General features: G+C 39.6%; 1 protein-coding gene across 2 annotated transcripts in view; it reads left to right on the top strand.

Annotated features, from left to right (window-relative positions):
* Positions 1-232: 232 nt before the first annotated feature.
* Naf1 (nuclear assembly factor 1 ribonucleoprotein) overlaps positions 233-19,983 on the top strand; it is a 28,934-nt gene continuing 9,183 nt past the window's right edge. Inside the window, exons 1-5 of one of the 2 annotated variants that reach the window (XM_029480856.1) lie at positions 233-576; positions 610-954; positions 4,463-4,622; positions 17,579-17,672; positions 19,496-19,578. In XM_029480856.1, the coding sequence (XP_029336716.1) occupies positions 374-576; positions 610-954; positions 4,463-4,622; positions 17,579-17,672; positions 19,496-19,578 (885 nt within the window). In that variant the 5' untranslated portion in view covers positions 233-373. Of the gene's footprint in view, positions 955-4,462; positions 4,623-17,578; positions 17,673-19,495; positions 19,579-19,983 lie in introns of both variants that reach the window. The other variant, XM_021170337.2, reaches the window with a different exon arrangement.

Genomic DNA, 19,983 nt, shown 5'->3' on the forward strand with positions numbered 1-19,983 from the left:
TCATTTGAAGACGTTCTGACTCAAGATTCTCAAGTACAGAAACTAGTGCTATAGTCCTTTCTTCATTCCCATCACGCCTGGAAACCCTCGCTTTAGTGAGCAGCACAGTTCACCAGAAGCAGTGAACTCGGCGGACTTAGGACCGCGCGGAAGCCAAGTTTCCTCCATAGTTGGAATCCTTCAGCCCCTGGGAACCGGCGTCTCGTTCATGACGTCACGGCCCTCCCGGAAGTCCCGTGAATGATGCTGGGGGCGTGTCCTCAGGTCGGTCCGCGTGCGGTTACCTGAGAAACGCGCGGGCTTCAGCGCGGCCGCGTTGGCTAGTTCGGCTTCTGAGGAGACCCTCGCGCTGCTCTGCGGCCCGGGCGACGCCATGGAGGTGGTGGAGGCCGCCGCTCAGCTGCAGACGCTCAAGTTCGGTGGCTCCGGCCAGGGGTCGGCTGCATCGCCGCCACCTGAGGAGCGCCGGGAGGCCCCGCCTCCGGGGGTGCAGCCGCCGCCGCCAGCCCCGAGCTCGGATCCCGGCGGAAGACCACCGCCGCCGCTAGCCCCGAACTCGGATCCCGGCGGAAGACCACCGCCGCCGCTAGCCCCGAACTCGGATCCCGNACCGCCGCCGCTAGCCCCGAACTCGGATCCCGGCGGAAGACCACCGCCGCCGCTAGCCCCGAACTCGGATCCCGGCGGAAGACCACCGCCGCCGCCAGCCCCGAACTCGGATGCGGACGGAAGACCACCGCCGCCGCCAGCCCCGAACTGGGATGCGGGCGGAAGACCACCGCCACCGTTAGCCCCGAGCTTGGATGTCGGCGGAAGACCACCGCCGCCAGCCCCGAGCTCGGATGCCGGCGGAAGACCACCGCCGCCGGGCGGGGCCTGGGTCACCGGCCCGAAAGCCACGGAGCCGCCGCCAGTGCTGCAGGCCTCAGACTCATCGGACTCGGATTCGGACAGGTCGAGTGCACGAGAGCCCGGGACTGCCCGGGCCGGGGACACGGGGCCTGGGGAGCGGGGCGCGCGGGCGTGCTCTGCAGGGCGGCGCAGCCGATCTCCGTGCCACGTGCTCTCTGAGAGCTGGGACCCCGGACTCGCCGGAGTGCTCCCTACGGCCCCAGCTACTTCTAGGAGTTCCGGCTTCCTTTCCAAAAGTGATAGTCCGCAAAGTTACACGTGAAGTTAGTCACATGTTTGCAGTGTAGAAGCCTCGACGTTTGTAGATTATTTGTAAAATTACTCTGCTGTTACCATAGGAACTCAGTTTAACATGTGCGTTGGGGTTAGAAATTCTGACTCTTGTTTCAGTTCAGAATTGCTACGTTTTTCGTCGAGACTACTTTTTTGAGACCTCAGGAGTTGAGGGTCAGGAACAGGAGTACTTTAAGTTTCAAAATTCATTCTCCCCCGTTCCAGTGAGGATCTGGTGTAGCCCAGGCGGGTCTGTAGCCTGGGAGGCTGACGATGAACACCTCGGTCCTCCTGTCTCCACCCTCCCAAGTGTAGGGTTGTACAACTATCCACTACCGTTCTCTACAAGTTGCTTCTTGACAGTTAATGGTATTCTGTAGACTCTTCGTAGGGAGCTGGGTTCTATGAAATTTGCAAACCATTTTCTTGGTATTTGGGGTTCTGTGCTTTACACAGACATTTCCTCTGTGTGTGGTTCATTTGTGGAAGAAGGCCCAGAACATAGAAGGTTATCAAACTACAAATATTTGAGTAAGCATGGGGTGAGGGGGTTTCGGGAGATGGGACACTTTTAGGAAACCACTAAGAGAGGCAAGGGAGAATGGTTTCTACAAAAGGGAGAAGGTGTGAAGAGATTGGTGGAGGGAGCTAAGCCAATTATGACCAGCTTGGTTTCTTGGCAGTTCTTAAGATGGTAGTCATCTTGTAAGCAGAGCCTGCACTATTGGGGAACAGATTCAGGAGCCAGAGTTGGAAAGGAAGCATGGGATATAGTAGTGTCCTGACTAGTAGTGTTGGGAATTGACTTCTGACCCGTGTGGCAGAGGATGCTAGATACTTGAAGAAATGGGAAAAGGTACTGCTTTTTGCCTGTGTGTTAGGTAGAGAATGTTTTGTTAATAGAACCATTCATTTCAAGTGTTTGATAATCGCTCTGTGACTTTTTCTGGGGAGACATGAACAGACATCTCTTCATTTCAGTTTGTGCACCCAAGCCTAGCTCCATGGCAATGCACATATTGTGCTTCTATTCAAGAGCACGGGTGACTCAAAGGTAGCTGTATCATGGGCAAGCCCACGTAGCCCGGGTGACGGAAAAGCAGTATCGATGGAGCCCCTTGCCGTGGGGGCAGCTCTACCAGCAGTCTGGCCAGCAGTTTACTGCTTTTAGAACTTCAGGTTAGGGCCTTGTGAGTTTCACTAGTTTCTTGAGTCTTCTAGGCCCTTCTCCCTCTAGGAGCCAGGGCTTCAGTTGGGAGGAAATAGTTACACAGTGGTAGCCCAAACTAGTAGTTTTTAAGAAGTTGTGGGCAGCCTCCAGTAGCAATTTGAAAAGTGCACTGGAGAATCAGGAAGGAGAATGATTTGGTAGGTAGGGGTGACATGGCATACATGTCTTCTAGGCTGAAGTACTTGAGGCAAATGACAGTATCATTGCATAATAGTGAACATACCAGGAGTTTAGAAAGTTCCGTGCACTCCGAGCTAGAATTAGGCTTCATGCATGTAGTGGGAGGAGCAAGGTCCTCAAACTTGCCAGAAACCTGATTTTGAGGCAGTCTAAGGCTGACATACAAAGGAGCATGTGTCTTTTTTATCTTGTCCACAATATAGATATTTTGGAGGAGAATTAACATTTTTCTCTGAATATTTTCTTAGTTTTAAGTACAAACCCATATAGCTACTGTCTCAGTATTTTCCTAGTTGAATGTTATTGAAACATTTAAAACTTGTATCTGTTATAATTGAAATTTTTTTTTTGTCATATAGCATATTCTGATCATGATTCAACTCCCTTTTCTCCTCCCATATCTTCCTCACCCATCCAAGTTCACACTTTCATTCTCCATCTCTAGAAAGCAAATAGGCAAATAGAGAGCATTCTCTCTCCAGGGTCTCAGGTGGCTAAAGGTGGCTGGCTTCAGACTTGGTATGTAGCCAAGGACGACCTTGAGTTTCTGATTCTCCTCTTCTGGGAGAGCCAAGGTTTCAGCCATGTACCACCAGAGTCGGCTCAAAGTGAACATTCTTTTATTTGAAAACAGCTCTAGTACCACAATCATAAGTACTGTCTTATAAGATTATTCTTATCTCTTGTCATATTTATGTCAATTTACATCAGTTGTAAGTTTTTCCTTTAAAACAAGACGGGGAGCTCACTTGGATGAATGGTCACAAGAATGCTAAAGTAACTGTAGTGGGGTGGAGAGAAGTTAGGAGAGAGGCTGTGCTTGGTATTGATACAGCTATTACAGAAAAGGTGGGAATGGTGAGGAAGTGGAATAGGTTAGGAGACTGGACTTTCTGATTGACCAAGTAAGAAGTTTTTAAAATGATCCCAGGGTCTCACCATGACTGGAGGAAGACTGAGTAGTGAAATAAAAAAGATGTTCCAGGAAAGAAACCCATTCAATAAGAAGAATAATTTTCCCTCCTTGCTCTTAGCTTGATGGAAATATGAGGTATGTATAGTTCATACAGCCTTGATTGGTATATGCCTAGGTCTTAAAACTCTAGAACAGTAATGTCAGGACTGAAAACGGAGGCATTTATTTGTATGTGGATGAAGTTTGAGATCACTGGCATGAATGTGACTATGGGTAAAACACTTACAAATAGCACATAGAATGGGCTGAAGTAAGGAGGCAGTTGAGTCAAGCCAAAGAAGTTTTCAGAGTTGAGTGGTCACCATGGCAACTTTGAAGCCTTCCAAGGTGAGAAGAAACTCATTAAGTAGTCTCATTCATAAGTGAATCAGACAGGTACTTGGCCTAGAGTTACCATTAGTTACTGATTGTCACATGCTTGATTGTTATTTGTAGAGATTTATAACAAGGTACTGTTAGCCCAGAAAGGGCTTAGGTTTTGTATAACTTTAGTAGTTATATAGCCAATGTCAAAAATGGCCTCTCCCCACAATTATTCTTCCTCCCAGTGTTACTCTTGACTTTCTCGTGACCTTTCATCCAAATGAGTTCTGTTCTTGTTTTAAGTCAAGGATTTAAAAATAAACAAAATGATCTGGGTACTGTGATGTACATCTTTAATTCTAGCACTTAGGGGGTAGAGGCAGGCAAATCAGTCTGAGTTGGAGGCCAGCCTGGTGTACAGAGGGAGTTCCAGGACAGCCAGGGTCCAAGGAGAAACCTTGTCTCGAAAAACAGCAAACTAATATCCCACCAACAAAGTCAGTTTGAAATGTTAGTTTCCTGCTTGAAACAAGGTTTTATTTTAATCGTGATAGTACTTGACCAAGTTTTCAACTTTTCCTCTATAGTGAAACAGATTCAGATAGCTCCAGCTCCTCCTCTTCGTCGTCCACTTCATCTTCATCCTGTGGATCACTTCCTGTGTTGTCAGATGGAGATGAGGATGTCCAGATTGAGAAAGAAAATAAGAACTTTCCTCTTAAAACAAAAGATGAATTGCTTCTTAATGTAAGTAGTTACATTGATTGTTCCGAAAATGTAGTGCATGTGCCTCTGATGGGCTGCTTCTAACCCTGACACTTGATACTTAACTCTTGAAGCATGGGCTTCACTTTGGTGGCTTACTTGTTTTCAAATCTTTAGAATACCTTCTAGGCTGGATGAAGGACAGTCAGTTTTGGACCACTAGCATGCATGAAAAACCTAAAGCTCAGTGTTCATTCTCTAGCACTACCAAAACAGTGTGGAAAATACTGTACTGGCTTTTGTGTCATATTGTTTTGTGTCCTTTTCTGTCAACTTGACACAAGCTAGAATCATCAGAGAGGAAGGAGTCTTAGTTGAGGAAACTCCTCCTTGAGATCCAGCTATAAGGCATTTTTTTCAATTAATGGTCAGTTGGGGAAGAGCCAGTCGATTGTGGGTGGTGTAATCCTTGGGTGTGTGATTCTGCGCTCTATAAGAAAGTAGGCAGAGCCAGTCAAGGAAAGCAAGCTAGTAAGCAGCACCCCATCCCTAGCTTCTGTTTCAACTCCTGCCTCCAGGTTCCTGCCCTGTGTGAGTTCCTGTCCCGATTTCCTTCAGTGATGAATGGTGATGGGAAGTGTAACCCTTTCTCTCTGACTTGCGTTTTGTCATGGAAGCAGCGGAAACCCTGACTAAGACAGTTCCTTTTGGAGTTCGTGGCATTCCTTTTTTTTTGTTGTTGCTGCTCTTGGTCCACAAGTTAGAAAGTTTCTTCAAAAGTAATTGAAACCTTTGAAATTCATTCCATTTAGAGAACTGGAATGCAAAATTCACTATGTTTATTAATTGTGTTGTACGCTTTTTAGGTTACCTAGTCACTTGAAACCTTATATTCATTATTTTAAAACTCACAGTTGGAAAACAAGTAATATTGGCACCTCATTGAGATGATTGGCATAACTTTCTGTGGGATTATTTTATCTTACAGTGTGTAAATCTGTAGTTCCAAAGGATTGTCTCAAATATTAGATTCCAGGCTAAATTGCTTGTATTTGGTCTAGTCTGTGTACATGAGTTATTATCAATGCTTCTTAAAAGTTTGGTAATCAGTACCTATAATGAGTGTAAAAGACTAAATTGGTGACTAGTTTAAAATGAAATCTGAAGGCTGTGTATTTCTTGGCAGGATTCTACCAATATTACTTATTCATAGTAAAGTTTTTTGTTTTATGTAGGCTCGACAGTGTAGGCTTTTGGATTAGTGTGCCATGGTTTATTTGTTAGTAGTTCATGATGGGTTCTGGCAAACAAAAGCTCATAATCAAGTATTTTCTGAAAGTACAAGGAAACTTGGTGTCTGTTTTATCTGTATTCTGATGTCCTTTCAGAAGTTCGCAAGATTATTAAACCAGCAAGTAGGGAGATTTATCTATATGGTTTGATTTGCCTTATTGAGTCTGAATTTTTAACATTGGGAGTCCTTTGAATTAACACAAAATCTTACTCTGTGTGTGTGTGGTGGAGGTTTCTAAATAGAATACTGTAGACATTCATGAGAAATGAGACCGGCCGGGTCTTTGGCCACACAGGCTTTGTTATTTGAGGACTGAGTTTATAACTGATTTTGGTATCTCCCTGGTACCATGAAGTAGTTGACCCTGATGATCCTAATGGTAGGTTCAAGGTCAATGGTAGTAGTGATTACAGGATGAATGTGAATAGGTGCCTTTTCTTTCTTGGTTCTTTTAAGAAATTGTAACATGCCTGTAACATTTGCCAGGTACTTGATTGAAACAAAACCAACATGTCCCTACTTTTTATCTAATGGAAAGATACTAAATAGAGCAAAGACAAATTTAATTGCTAGGAGTCCTGTGAATTTTTTTCCCTTACGAGTACATTGTTGTCCTTTAAAACTTAGAACAGTGACCAGTGTGTTCCTTTTTGTGACATTTCTAAGAGATTTTTAAAAAAAGATGTAAGAGGCACTGTGGTAGTTTGATTAGGAATGGCCCCCATAGAGTCATGCGTTTGAATACTTGGCCCATAGGGAGTGCACTATTAGGGATATGGACTTGTTGGAGCAGGTGTGGCCTTGTTGGAGGAAGTGTGTCACTTTGGAGGGTGTCTTTGAGCCCCCCCTCCCCCCATAAGCTCAAACAACACCCAATGCAGAAAACAGGCTCCTCCTGTCTGCCTTTGGATCAAGATGTAAAATTCTCAACTCACACTGTCATGCTTTGTGCCATGATCATGATCAAGTAAACCTCTGCACCTGTGTAAGCCAGCCTAAATTAATGTTTTCTTTTATAAGAGTTGTCTTGGTCGTGTTGCCCCGTCTCAGCAATGAAACCCTAAGAGAGGCACTTACAGTTTTTAGTTAGTTTGGTGTTTTTAGTACATAATTTACTTATGCTTTATATTCATTGGTGCATGTATATCTGTTTGGGGGAATCAGAAGCCCTTGAACTGGAGTTACAGACAGTTGTGAGCTGCCATGTCCGTGCTGGGAATTGAATTCAGGACCTCTGGAAGAGCACCCAGTGCTCTTAACCATCTCTTCAGTCCTTATTTACTGCCCCTATTTATTTAGGTTTTTGAGGCAGGGTTTCTCTACACTCTTGACTGTCCTGGAATTTATCATGTAGACCAGGCTGGCCTCGAACTCATAGAGATCTGCCTGTCGTCTCTGCTTACTGAGTTCTCAGATTAAAAGTACACTCACATCATATCCAGCAAGTTTTTAATTTTAAAATGAATGGAATTTTTTGTTGGATATTAACATATATTTACATGAATAGCATTAAGAAGGAAAAAATACTGCTTGCTGCTTTGTTGCTAGAGGTAGTGGAAAGAGACATTATAATTTTCTGGTTTGCCTTAAGTCTCTTAACTCTGTAAGGATCTATTAATGACTCTGAAAGGATTAAAAAGTTCAAAACAGGAGAGTATCTTGAGGGGGAAAAAAAAATTAGAGAAAATGAGTAGCTGAATTCCAAGGATGTTAGGACCTCAGCATTTTTCCTGCTCTGCCTGCCTCTGTGTTCTTCTGTAAGGGTGGCAGTTTGTCCACCAATATGCATTTTTTATGAGGGATTAAAACAGCTATGTACACCTGGTTGCACAGCCTTGAACGAATAATGGAGTCAGTGGAATGCATATTGAGTTTGCTTGGACATGAGCCTCATGGTTTGTGTGGGCAAGTCTGTAGGAGGTGAGAATGTGGGAAAGTGAAAACTTGAGAGGTGTGTGGGCTAGTGATAGTGGGAGTGCCTGTGAGCCACTTGGCAGGAGGGGAGTGTGAATGTGTGTAGTGACAGTTTTGGAGTTTTGGTTTCTTAAAAAAAAAACACAGAAATATTATAATAATGTGTTTTCATTTTAATCCCAGGTGTGGGATATGGTGCTGTTAAAGATGCTCCACAGCAGGTGATTGGGATTTGCCTTGTGCTCTGGCTGGGAGTTGGGGTGGGCAGGGGAAGGGGCATGATTTTGCCAGGTACAGAAGGTATATAAATGCTAAAGCCTCTAGAGGTGGACTGGGTTATTCATTGTTGTGTGTTAAGAAGAAACAAGAAGAAACCAGACATCCTGACAGTGAAGATCAAACTTGCCCCAAGGAACTCGAGGCCCCTAATCACCAGGAAATAGCCTAAATATAACATGGCCTCCTTTCTGACCCCTGATTTCATTCAGGGATCTTTTACCTTTTCCTCTCTTTTTTCCATCTTATCTAGTATTAGGGGGTTGAAAGGGTGGAAGAAAAGCAATGAAGGGTAGAAGAAAAAAGAACTCACAAAGTAGCAACAGGCTACTTTGTGTATATGTGGAGGAGAGTGGGTATTGGGTTATTGGGATAGTTTTCTGACAAGTAAGGGATAGTGAGATCTTGGAGTGTCAGTGTTAACTGGTAGATGTAAGTACTTGGAAGTGATTGTGATGCTAAACTAACGATGGAATCAGTGTTGTGAGACTTGACTTACCAAAGAGAACAGAAAGATTTATTGTAAACTTGAGTTGGAAAGCCACGGGAATAGCCTAAGGCAGCTATTTAGGCCATTGTTTCTGTGCCTCTTGGATATTCTTTTATCTTCAATGGAAGGCATGTGATTCTGTCTTTCCATACTGCCTTCCTGTGCTCACCTTTAGATTGAACGTTAGTCATAACTTTATGGGTGCCTCTATCCCTGGCTCTAAATGTGGCATTTTCTTGTTAATTGGCTAATGTTTTGTTTCTTTTATTTTGGGCCAAAATATTAGGTTTTGTTTTTGTTTAATAAGTAGCAATCTATTCTTCTGGTAAGTGTTCCCTCTTTGCTATAACTATGTGCTGTAGGCTGTGAACTCTTAGGCAGTGTTAGCATGTCTTAGTATGGAGAGCTTGATATAAGCAGTTGATTAATTTCATATCTAATGAAATTGAGAAAAAAATTAGTTGTTTTTGCTAAATGCTCTAAACAGTTAATGACAGCTTTCAGTTTTGGGTGTTGGGAATGTCTGGATCATGGACATGCCCAGTTTAGTGCAATTTTATGTCCTATTTGCTTTTAAAGTGTTCATCTTTGAAGAGTGATCTCTTCACATTTGCAGAACATCCTCTTCCCTTCAGACTGCTTTCAAGCAAGAATGCTGCCTCTGCCTCCTTAAGTCTTTTTCCTATTGTTTGAAAACTAGAACTCAGTTATCTGGCTATAGGTTGAGCATCCTTAATGTTAACCATAGAGGAACTGAAAAAGGAACCCTAATTGGCCCTGTTATTGATGTCATAATTACAGGCTCTGATGTGTGATTTAACTCATTGCATTTCTTCAGCGAAAACCTTAGAATATGGAGAGGTTGCTGCAGAACCTGCACAAATGTTAATAACCAGCATATGCATTGTAGCCTTATGTAGCTGCGAGCAGCTGTGGAGTGGGTTCCTGGGTTCCTGAAAGGAAAGATGGGGTTTGGATGGGAAAGGTGGCAAGAGAAATAACAAGACCAAGATAAGTTTCTGATCAAGGCCTAATGTTTACTTATAAGTCTGAGCTTATAAAGGGGGGTTACCCATCCCCCACCACACCATCTCTTTGCTTTGTCAGGATCCCTGCTTTATCAGGACAGTGTCAGGAGAACAGGTTCAGCCTCTCACCTCTTGGAAACCGCAATTGTGGCAGGACAATAGACTTTACCTAGGTGGAAATACTCCACCCTAGGTGGGCTAGCAACTGTGGCAAGCCAGGTCTGAGCCAGCCTGCTGAAGGCTGGGGGAGGAGACAGCCTTAGAGTCAGGTTAAGCCCCACAGCATTGATTGTGTGTCACTGAAATAGAAAATTAAGATTCTTTTTGAAAATTTTTTCCAGAAACTTCTGCTCTTAAGTCTTCATTCAAATCAATCAAATGTAATTGAAAATGTAAATTAATAAAAACAATAGGGATGCCAATGTTTCAAGGTATGAACTAGAAATACATTTTATACCTGGTTGCTTATTTTTTTATCTGGAAATTGTGACTTCAATGCTTATGTGCAGTATTCAGTAGGGATGATCATGTATGTTCATGCATATGGTGCAGCATGACCAGAAAATGTCAAATGCTGGTCAGCTGTTGATGAGAAATTCAACTTTCTCACCAAGATTGCCTTCATTTATTTATTTATTTATTTATTTATTTATTTAGAAATGTACTTTGTATTTAGGTTGAGGACATATATTCACCCAATTTTGCTAGATCATCATGTAGCCATGTCTAAAACATCTTCACATGAAGGAAAGAAATACCTGGGCTACTTCAGGTGGTTAGAACTATTTCACACCTGCCTGATGTCTCAACTCCTGTGAAATTGTACTGTGGTCTACACTAATCATTATTAAGTTAACATGTGTTTTCCAGAGCCTGACTTATCATTTTGTCCTAAATATAGGGAAAAGCTTCTTTAAGTTTACAATTCTGGGTAGATTTGGAATTTACTACAATCTAGCCTGGATACTAATGAAACTTGTCACAGTGCCTGATATTTAGCAGTGTCTTATAGACTCAGAGGAAGATGATATTTCATTAGTATTTGATGTTATGCAGTAGTCAGAATTTTTTTAAAGGAAGAATATGTTTTTCACTGTACAGGTGATTCCATAAAGCCCATATGCAGCATGCTGGAGATGTAGCTGTGATAAAGCACCTGCTTCAACACCCACAGGGTCTGGGTTCTAGCACTATACGTAGTTATTTAAGGCAGTAAAATGAATGATTTGCTAAGCGTCCAATGAAGGTTTTTATGTACTACAGTATCCTTTCATTTCCAGTGTATGTACATGCATATGAATATAATTATATGGAACCATTCCATGTTCTTACTTTACCTGACATGTTTGTCTAGCTAAAGTGTGAGGATACATGTAAGTTGAAAGAGTAACAGAATTAGTGACAGTTTCAGAGGGGTGCTGTGTGGTAAGCAGTAGGCCTATATAGAAAGAGAAGGCAACTTGCCTTGCTGTGTCAGGTGTCAGGGCTGAACAGACTACCCAAGACAGGGTGATTCTACCCCATTGCAGTTGTAGTCTCACTCACTAGGAACTCACAGAATGACCATTTGTTCCTTTCTCATCCACACAGCTGATGTTGGTAGTTCTAAACTGATTAAAAAACAACAACAACAACAACAACAACAACAACAAAACACCTTTAAACATTTAGACATATGATGTTAGGCAGTCATAGTACCTTTTCTCTTAGTTTTATGTAAGATCTTAAATGAAATGTACAGTCTCAGGTAACAAGACATAATGCTTAGAGTTTGTTTTAAATTTTTTTTCATAGGTACCATCTTCCCAGCATTCACTTGGCTCTCCTCCCACCTTTACATGTTACATCATTTTCCATATAAATAAGGCGAACACCCCTTCCTCAGTCTTTCTCCCCTTCTTCTCTCTCTGCCACTACTTTGTCTCTCCTTCCAATAAAACCTCTTCCATGTGGAAAAAAAAGATTTTTTTTCATACTGAAGTATAATTTTAATTCAATTTTATAGTTGAGTTTTGAATCTTACGCAGAGTTTTTGTGTTTTTGTTTTTTGTTTTTGTTTGTTTGCTGTCTGCTTCTGAGGCAGCGGCTCATTATGTAGCTCTGACTGGCCTCTGGCCTTGAACTCTCAGATCTGCTTCTCCCTGAGATTAAAGGTGCCCACTTTTGAACTTTGATTTTGTTGACAGTCATTTTAGAGAAAAATAGAATGAAAAGATAATCATTGGAAAAGAAAAAAAAATACATTTCAAAGAATCATTGCCATTTTTAGGTGTAACTATTTAATGGCTGGCCTGAAACTTTTCGATATATAACAGTAATTAATAAGGGTATTATTTATGCAATCAATACACAGATGGCTGAGTTCAATAGAAATCTGTGAAGCTTCTCCTGGAGAAGTTGAAAAATTATTAATGAAATATTAAATATGGTCATAGATGCCACAAATTGTACAGATCTAATCCATTCTTTTTTTTTTTTAATATGTTTTACCAGATAATAGGAAAAATAAAAATTGAGTCATGGCTCTCAGTACTCCAGAGATTAGATCCTACTTTCCAAGCATATCTGAACAGTGAAGGCTCACCTAATAGTTTAAGGTAATTGGCATGCATTCTCCAGTAATAAGAGAAAAGTGGCCAGATAATTTATTCCATTCCCCACTTTTCTCAGTTCTGCTCAAACTAGTACCAGAAGGGAGTTCTACTTCTTTTTTCTCAGAGCACTTTGCTACTCTTACTCCAATTTTGTGAGTAAAAACACATGTAAGATTCTTTAGATAATTTTACCTTAGATATCAAATTGACTTGTTTTTCTTTTTGTTTTTCTGTAGTAAATCTTCACAAAAGAGCTAGAGAAATCCAAGTCATTGTAGTGGGTGGACATCGTTTCCTAAGGGGCCTACTTGTGCCACAGTAGCTCCTTACATTTTTGTTCTGCAAGTTTTGTTTTTAGTAGGATGCATTTTGAAAGTTGTGAGTTACTCACTTGAGTATTTTGTTGGACAGAAAACCTTGTATACCTCCCAGATGTTTACAGAGTCAGAATACAACATTCTCACAACAAATGTTTCATGACTCTCTCAGAAGTACTGTTAGGGTCTTTTTGTTTGGTTGGATTGCTTTGCTATGGGCAGTTTAGCTCTGGCCAGCCTGTCTCTCTCAATGTAGATCATGCTGGGCTAGGACTCATAAGAGAGCCACTTGTGTCTGCCTCCTGAGTGCTAGTATTAAGGGGAGGCACCATCACTTCATTCCTGCGTCTTGTGATTTTATGTCTGGCTTAGAAGTAATTTATCAAAAAATCACAGTAACTTTGTTTTTAATCTGTGTGTAGCTTCTATACTCATTACACTGCCTTTCTGATGGTGATTCCTCAGCATGTTGTAAATTGTGTTGTTAGACATTTGTGCTAAGAGATTGTGCTCAGCTTTCTGCATTACTAATGGAAAGAGTTTCCTGAGAACTTGTTAAGTGGGAAAGAACAAATTCAGAACTGATAAGATTAGTAGCAGAGTGCCTAGGCACATTAGAATCTGGGCTAAGTTTATTATTATATTTAGGTTTTGAATAATAGATTATTTTGTCATGATGAAGAATCTGCCGAATGCACGTTTTCTTAAGGGTTTTCTTTTTTGGTCACATTTGCCTCAGGAAGACCTTTGACTTAGCTGTGGAGTGTGTAGAAAACCAATGATTTGAATTTATTTAGTATATTAAATTTTAGTCATTCCTTTACCAGAGGTGCCTGGTGTATTTGATGTTCAGTTAGCCTTTGGACCGACAATTTCAATCCTTACATACTGTTATCAAATATAGAAATATGGACCGTCTAGGAATATTTTTTATTCTTAGATTTTAAGGTAGAGGACATTTTATGATACTTTTTTTAAGGTAAATGACAGCATAAGTATTTGTGTTTAGTTGTAGGTAATGTACATTTAAAACAAGTTTTTAATTTCATTTTAATTTTCGGAACCAAAGTATAGATTAGTTATAGATCTTCATTTTCCAAGTAGAGTATTTAGGTTAGCATTAAGGTGTTTCAGTAATATGGTTATATAATTTTAAAATTTTTACTCTGTCCCATGCCGGAAGTAGATAAGTGTATATATCTGTGGTGGTCTCTGTTTCTTTGGAGACTGTACAGTGAGGTTATGCAGAGGGTTTATGTGCAGTGATGAGAATGTTTAAGGATGGTCTGACTTGAGACTGGCTCTTTTCTAAATTTAATTTAATGAGTTACATTTAAACTTAATCAGTGTAGTTAGTTTCTTTCTATATGGATTTGTAAAAGTGAAAGGGGTTGTTTACAGTTTGTGTAGGGCTATCCCAGCTCATTTACATTTCTAATCTGCAGAGAAGTACCTTGTTTTCTCAGCATCCTGGATTTTGTTCATTACTTGATGGTTAGGGTCTTTCCCATTTCTCTCTCATTATCTTTTCATTAGATAATTTAGAGATCTCTTCCATTCTGTAAATCAGAATCAAAATGCCCATCAGTATGTATTACAGCTCTTTTTCCCCTATTGCTGTTTGTGTGTTCCTATTTCTTGTCACATATATACCCCTTTACCACCTACAAAAAAGGAAAACGATTGACTTCTGTTTCCTTTAATAGTGGATAATATGCCCTGAGGAGATTTACGTATTGTCTGACCAGGGCATTTGTTGTGCTACCAGGGAAGCCAGTGTTAACCTAATTGTGGTAATGCTTGCAGCTGTGGCTAGATGTGTCTATGCATCATTCTTGGCAGTAAGTTTTCTTAGGAAGCTTTTATTTTATTTTGAGGTGGTTGGGTTCAGGTGTTTTTCCTTTCTTGAGGGTTATATATTAAATTATATTTTCATTTTCTGATTTTTCCTCTGACTAAAGTGAACATTGACTTCTGAGATCTTTGCTTAGTTTGGAGGGGTAACATGGATCAGTTTATTTAATAAGTATATAATGAATGTGCTAGTCATCGTTCTGAGTGCTCCGGTGACTAGGTCCTAGTTACTGGGTTTATTTTCTCATTAGGGTTGTGGAAAAAATGAATAGAATGTTAGTGTGATTTGAAGGAGGAGAAGTGTCGAATCATCAGGTAAGAATCTGAAAACATAAAACACTAATACCGCAGAGAGTGTGCCAGTTACATTCCTGTGAAGAATCAAAGTTGGGCAGAGTGGCACACACACACTTGGGAAGCAGACGTAGGCAGATTTCTGAGTTTGAGGCCAACCTGGTCTGCATAGTGAGTTCCCACACAACCAGATCTATGTAATGAGACCCTGCCTCAAAAGAGCATAGAGGAAGGGGAGAGAACTGAGTTTGTGGGGGTGGGGTTAAGAAGGGGTGTGGGGGCCAAATACTAGGAATTTATGTTATCGAGTAATTAGTAGAGTAGCTTATAACAAGCCCAAGTGCTAATGTAGGTATCAAAATTACTATACTGTGATCTCAGTCGATACTAACATTACTAATAAGACAATTCTGAAGTTTATCTGGTAAAATAAACATGTAAGAACAAATAGAAAATAATGCCACTGGGGAAAATATTGATGAGGTCGGTAGGGAGTTAGCTCTTCCTGAGTAGACGAGCACCATAGTTGTTAATATACTGACAGTGTCACAGGTCAGTGGAACCAAACTGAGATTTTGGTAGAAATGTGCAAGGATAAATATATTGAATATGTTAAAGTCTGCTGTTCAAGTCCATCTGGAAGATTATAATCTGTGGGAATTGCCTACTAGTATTTTAGGTAAAGATAAAGCCAATTTTTGCTCTACTTTTATACAAGAATAGCATAATGAATGGACCAAATAAACAGTTTTAGCAATCCTACAACTAGAGACCTGACAACAATGCTGGTGGGTTTTTGAGCAACTCAGAAGTGTCAGATGTGTGCCAGACAACACAAGGGTCAAGGGGAGCATATTTGCTGCATATATGAAACAAGGAAAATAGCCTTAAAAGTCCATAGTTCTTAGAAAAGTCAGCAAAAGATAAATCCTCCAGAAGAAAACTGAATAAATTACATTTGTGGTTCATAAACCCATACAGATCATCAAGAAATATGTAGTCCTGCTTATCAGTCAAGTTTAAAGCAAAAATGTTTAAAAACAAGGTATACTATCTTATTCTATATCAACTGGCAGAGATTTTAGGTTTACTTCTCAGGGGCATGATGTAGGAAGTGTGAATTGATATAATGTAGGATAATATAGGAGGTCTGCTTACAACAAGAGCCACACGAAGTGATGTAAAACCATGTATGTCAAAAGATTTTTAGCGAGTAGATAAATATATTTCATGATTACTATGTTAGATTATGGCACAGCTCTACAAGACCATATAGTAGGTATAAAGTATGATTGGATCAATATTTATGCTTTGTTCTAGTAAACTATGCAGGCTGTAAAGGAGATAGGTAGTGTGCAGCAAGGATATAGAGTGAAAAGTGTCAGGTAGGTAAAGCTTGTATCTGCCTAGTGAATGTATTTGAAGGGAACACAGGCTAGTGACTAACTGGTGTGGCAAGGGTGAGGTCAGAGAGTTTGTTCTTTACTTTGTATCCTATACTACTAGAGGGTGTTTTTGTTCTTTTAACATGAACATATATTTTATAATTAGAACTTAATCTGAAAGTCTTTTTGATGTCTGATAACCATACTAACACTTTCAAAGCAGGAGGATCTTCTGTCTTTGTTGTGTTAAAGTGTAAGTGGGGGCTGGACAGATTGCTCAGCCCTTAAGAGGTTCAGTTCCCATCACGCACTTGATGAACACAAGGTCCAGGGATTCCATACCCTCTTCGGGGCTTCTTGGGGACCAAGCATACACTTGGTGTCCCCACATACTTGTAACAAAAACATACACATAAAATAATACATTTCAAAAATGGCAGGTGGTTGTTCTCTCCCTAAATGTGGTCAGTAGAAATTTGACAGTTCAAACAAAATTATTTCCTTTAACACTAGGCATGTTTTAACTCTGCTGAGGCAAATTGCTGCACTGTTGGCTGAAACCCTTGTAAGTAATCTTTGATTTAAAAAAAAGTATATCCCAGAAGGAAGTATATTTGAGACATGAATAAATAATTATTTTAAAAATGTATGTTCCCCCAGGGAAAAATGACTACCCAAGATCGTTTGCATTATACTTTGTATTATTTAGATTTTTCTCATCTTTCTCAACATTTCTCCACACATTATCCTACCAATAACCACTAAGGGTATTGACAGAGGCTTTGCACTTTCAGGTCTCCTTCAGAAAGGGACCCATTTAGTCAAGGGTCAAGAGTAGAAAGTTCTGTTTACTTAATAGGAAAGCTAACGTCAGTTTTATACTTAGATTTTGCTTTAACTTCATCTATTTCAGTATTTAGTTTCTATAGCAACTGAGGTATGGTTTACAGTTGGGTCAAAAAAGAAATCTGTAGGTGTTAAGAAACTTATTTTTTAACCTGGAAAGAGAAGGTAGGAGGTAACATCTTTTCAGCTTTTACAGGCCACATCTGTTTCCAAGAAATCTGTATTTGATTGATAGGTGTCACTGTCAGACTTTCACGCTTCACACAGTGCCAGGAGAGTTTGCTGATGTTGATTCTACTATAATTAAAGTCACATTAATTAGCTAGATTAACAAAACAGCTCAAAGAAGAGAACCTCCTGCTGTGGAGGAATGGTAGGTAGTTCTTAGTAGAACTCTTCAGATGAAATCTCTGTATTCCTTAATACAGCTTTTCTTTACAGAGGTCAGCTCTCGTCAAATGTGATTCGTAGTGTTTAAGTCTATATTCTTTGGCTAATGTACAAAGAGTCACTGAGCCACTTAAATGTCAGCTGCAACCAGCAGTCCAACTAGCTGCTTACTGCAAAGGAGACACTGAGGGACCACTTTAACCCTACTGTCCATCTTCAACAGTTTGCATTGCACTTTAAATGGAAAATATATCTCCTTTTTAAAAAAAATATTTTTGAAGCTGCTAGAAGATTAATGTTTTCCACTATATTATAGGAACTACCTTCTGTTGAAGAACTCACTGTAATTCTGCCTGAAGACATTGCACTAAAGCCTCTTGGGAAGGTTTCAAGCATTATTGAACAATTAGGTATGTAAGTAACTTATAGTAATAAAATTTATGTTCAGGAATGCACTTAATGTCAAGGTCACGGACTTGATGTATTAAATTTTTTTGAAACGTGCACTTTATCTTAGTCATTAAACTTGAAAGTATCTTATTAAATATTTAGTTAAATATTTTTTCTTATTTTTGGTTTTTTGAGAATTTTTTTAATTGTGTTTACTTTATTGGCTGTAACAAGTTCAGATGAATTTTGTGACTTAGAAACAGTACACATTTTCTATCTAATAGCTTTGTGGAGTAGTCTAATACAGGTCTGGTCCTAGAAGGCTAAGCTCAGAAGTCTAAGAATGATACAGTCTTTCTTAGGCTCATGGGGACTCCTCTCTTTGGTTTTGTTTGTTTGTTTGTTTGTTTCTAGGCACAGCCCACAAGTACCTTGTCTCTTATTTCTCTTCTTCATTCTTTTGTTTACTTGCTTGCTTTTTGCTTTTTCTTTTGAAACAGGGTCTCTCTGTATACCCCTGGCTGGCCTGGAACTCTGTAGACCAGGCTAGCCTTGAACTCAGAGATCCACCTGCCTCATACTTAAAGGTAGATTAACCCTCTTTGACCCTTCTGCACCCATCATTGCATCTGCTGGGAACTCTGCTACGTGATCAGCCAGTAGAATTAGTAGTAAGTAGTATCTTGTGTAGATAAAGGAGCCCCTTCCATCATATCTCTTCTCTTTTTTGGTTACGAAAAACCATGAGGCTCCTGCCTAAACATGTATTATGTGTAGAGAATACAGTTGCTTTCAGGAACTGCATCCTCTCTCAGTAATCCTAGATTTGGTCAGGACAGCAGTTTGCTGATTTTCTTAGAAAAATAAACAACCAAAGAATAAAGTGATTGACTCTACAAGGCCCTGGGTGATGAGGTTTTCCCTCTAACCCCATTAAATGTAGTTTAGAATTTCTGTCCTGCAACCAGTGTGTGGAGTCTTTGGCAGCTGGATATTACCATCTAATTGTGGTAGTCAACCAAGAATAACTACTAAGTCTTACAATGAGAGCCTACAGTTAGCTGAGACAACCATTGGATTTTTGAGAAAGCAACTCAATTATGAGTCTGCTTAATTTATAGAGCATGCATAGCACAGAATTCAAGTCTTACTCTTCTGATCAGTTACATAAATACCTGAGATAGACTTTTATCTTTTGACCCACTCATAAAAAATAGCTATATCCATATTTTTAATGATTAGTACTTAAAGTAATTTTGTATTTTTGATTTAAATTTGGGTTAAAGTAAATATTTTTATTTTTATAAAAATAATTCTAAAACTTATTCCAGTTACTACATTTACTACATTTCATATACTCCTTGATTTATAATTCTTTATATTTTATTACTAAGTGTATATGTGTGTGGGAGCCTCCTGAATTCCATATCATGTATTTATATTTAGAACTCAAAATTTAATTGTGAAATAAATTGAAATACAAAAGAAAATTTTGGGTTACTTTTAATTATGAGGTTCATTTCCAGTAAACATGGCATTATCTATGTAGTATAATGCTGTTTTATGTGATTGTAACTTTTCTAGAACTTGCACAGCTTGAATTTGTTCAGGGCTAATGATCAGTTAATATTTTTTGTTATTCTATTTTTTCCTCTGGTAATTGTAGTTTTTTTATATTAAAATAACTACAGCCAATCTCACTTCTCTATTTGGTAATAAAGATTTTGTTTACTAAAGAGGAATAATTACTGAGTTATGTTATGCCACCTTAAATCTTAGATTATATTTAACATTCTAGTTTATCTTCTTTTTAAACCATAATTGTTTTTTGTGTATTTTTCAGTAATAATTGAGTCTGTGACTAACATACCTCCAGTTAATGAGGATACTGTCATTTTCAAAAGTGATCGACAAGCAGCAGGGAAGGTTTGTTAAAACTCATACAAATTCTTGTTACTTTGTTTTCTAGTTTCTGGTGTTTGTCCTAAGAGTTTATTAAGTAGACAAGCCATCAAGTTATGATTCATCCTCAGTTCTTTGTGTGTGTTATAAATTGGCTTAATATGCCTTAGAATTCTTTGGCTGCATGGACCAGTAAAGTTACATGTTCATTTTACTTTACTCAGTGTTTTGTCAGATATTCAGAGGCAGAAGTTCTAAATACTGACATTGCTTCTCTTTCCACAGGTACTCAGAGCTGACTAGCATTTCCATAGTGTAGTAGTAGCTACCAGTTTTCTTTTTTAAGCGAGTGGCTTTGAAACTCTTCAGATGGAAGTATAGATGGGAGTTCATTTATTTATTTTTTTATGGGAAAAGATTTCAGCAACA

The sequence above is a fragment of the Mus caroli genome, chromosome 8, assembly GCF_900094665.2.
Source record: "Mus caroli chromosome 8, CAROLI_EIJ_v1.1, whole genome shotgun sequence".
Taxonomy (NCBI): domain Eukaryota; kingdom Metazoa; phylum Chordata; class Mammalia; order Rodentia; family Muridae; genus Mus; species Mus caroli.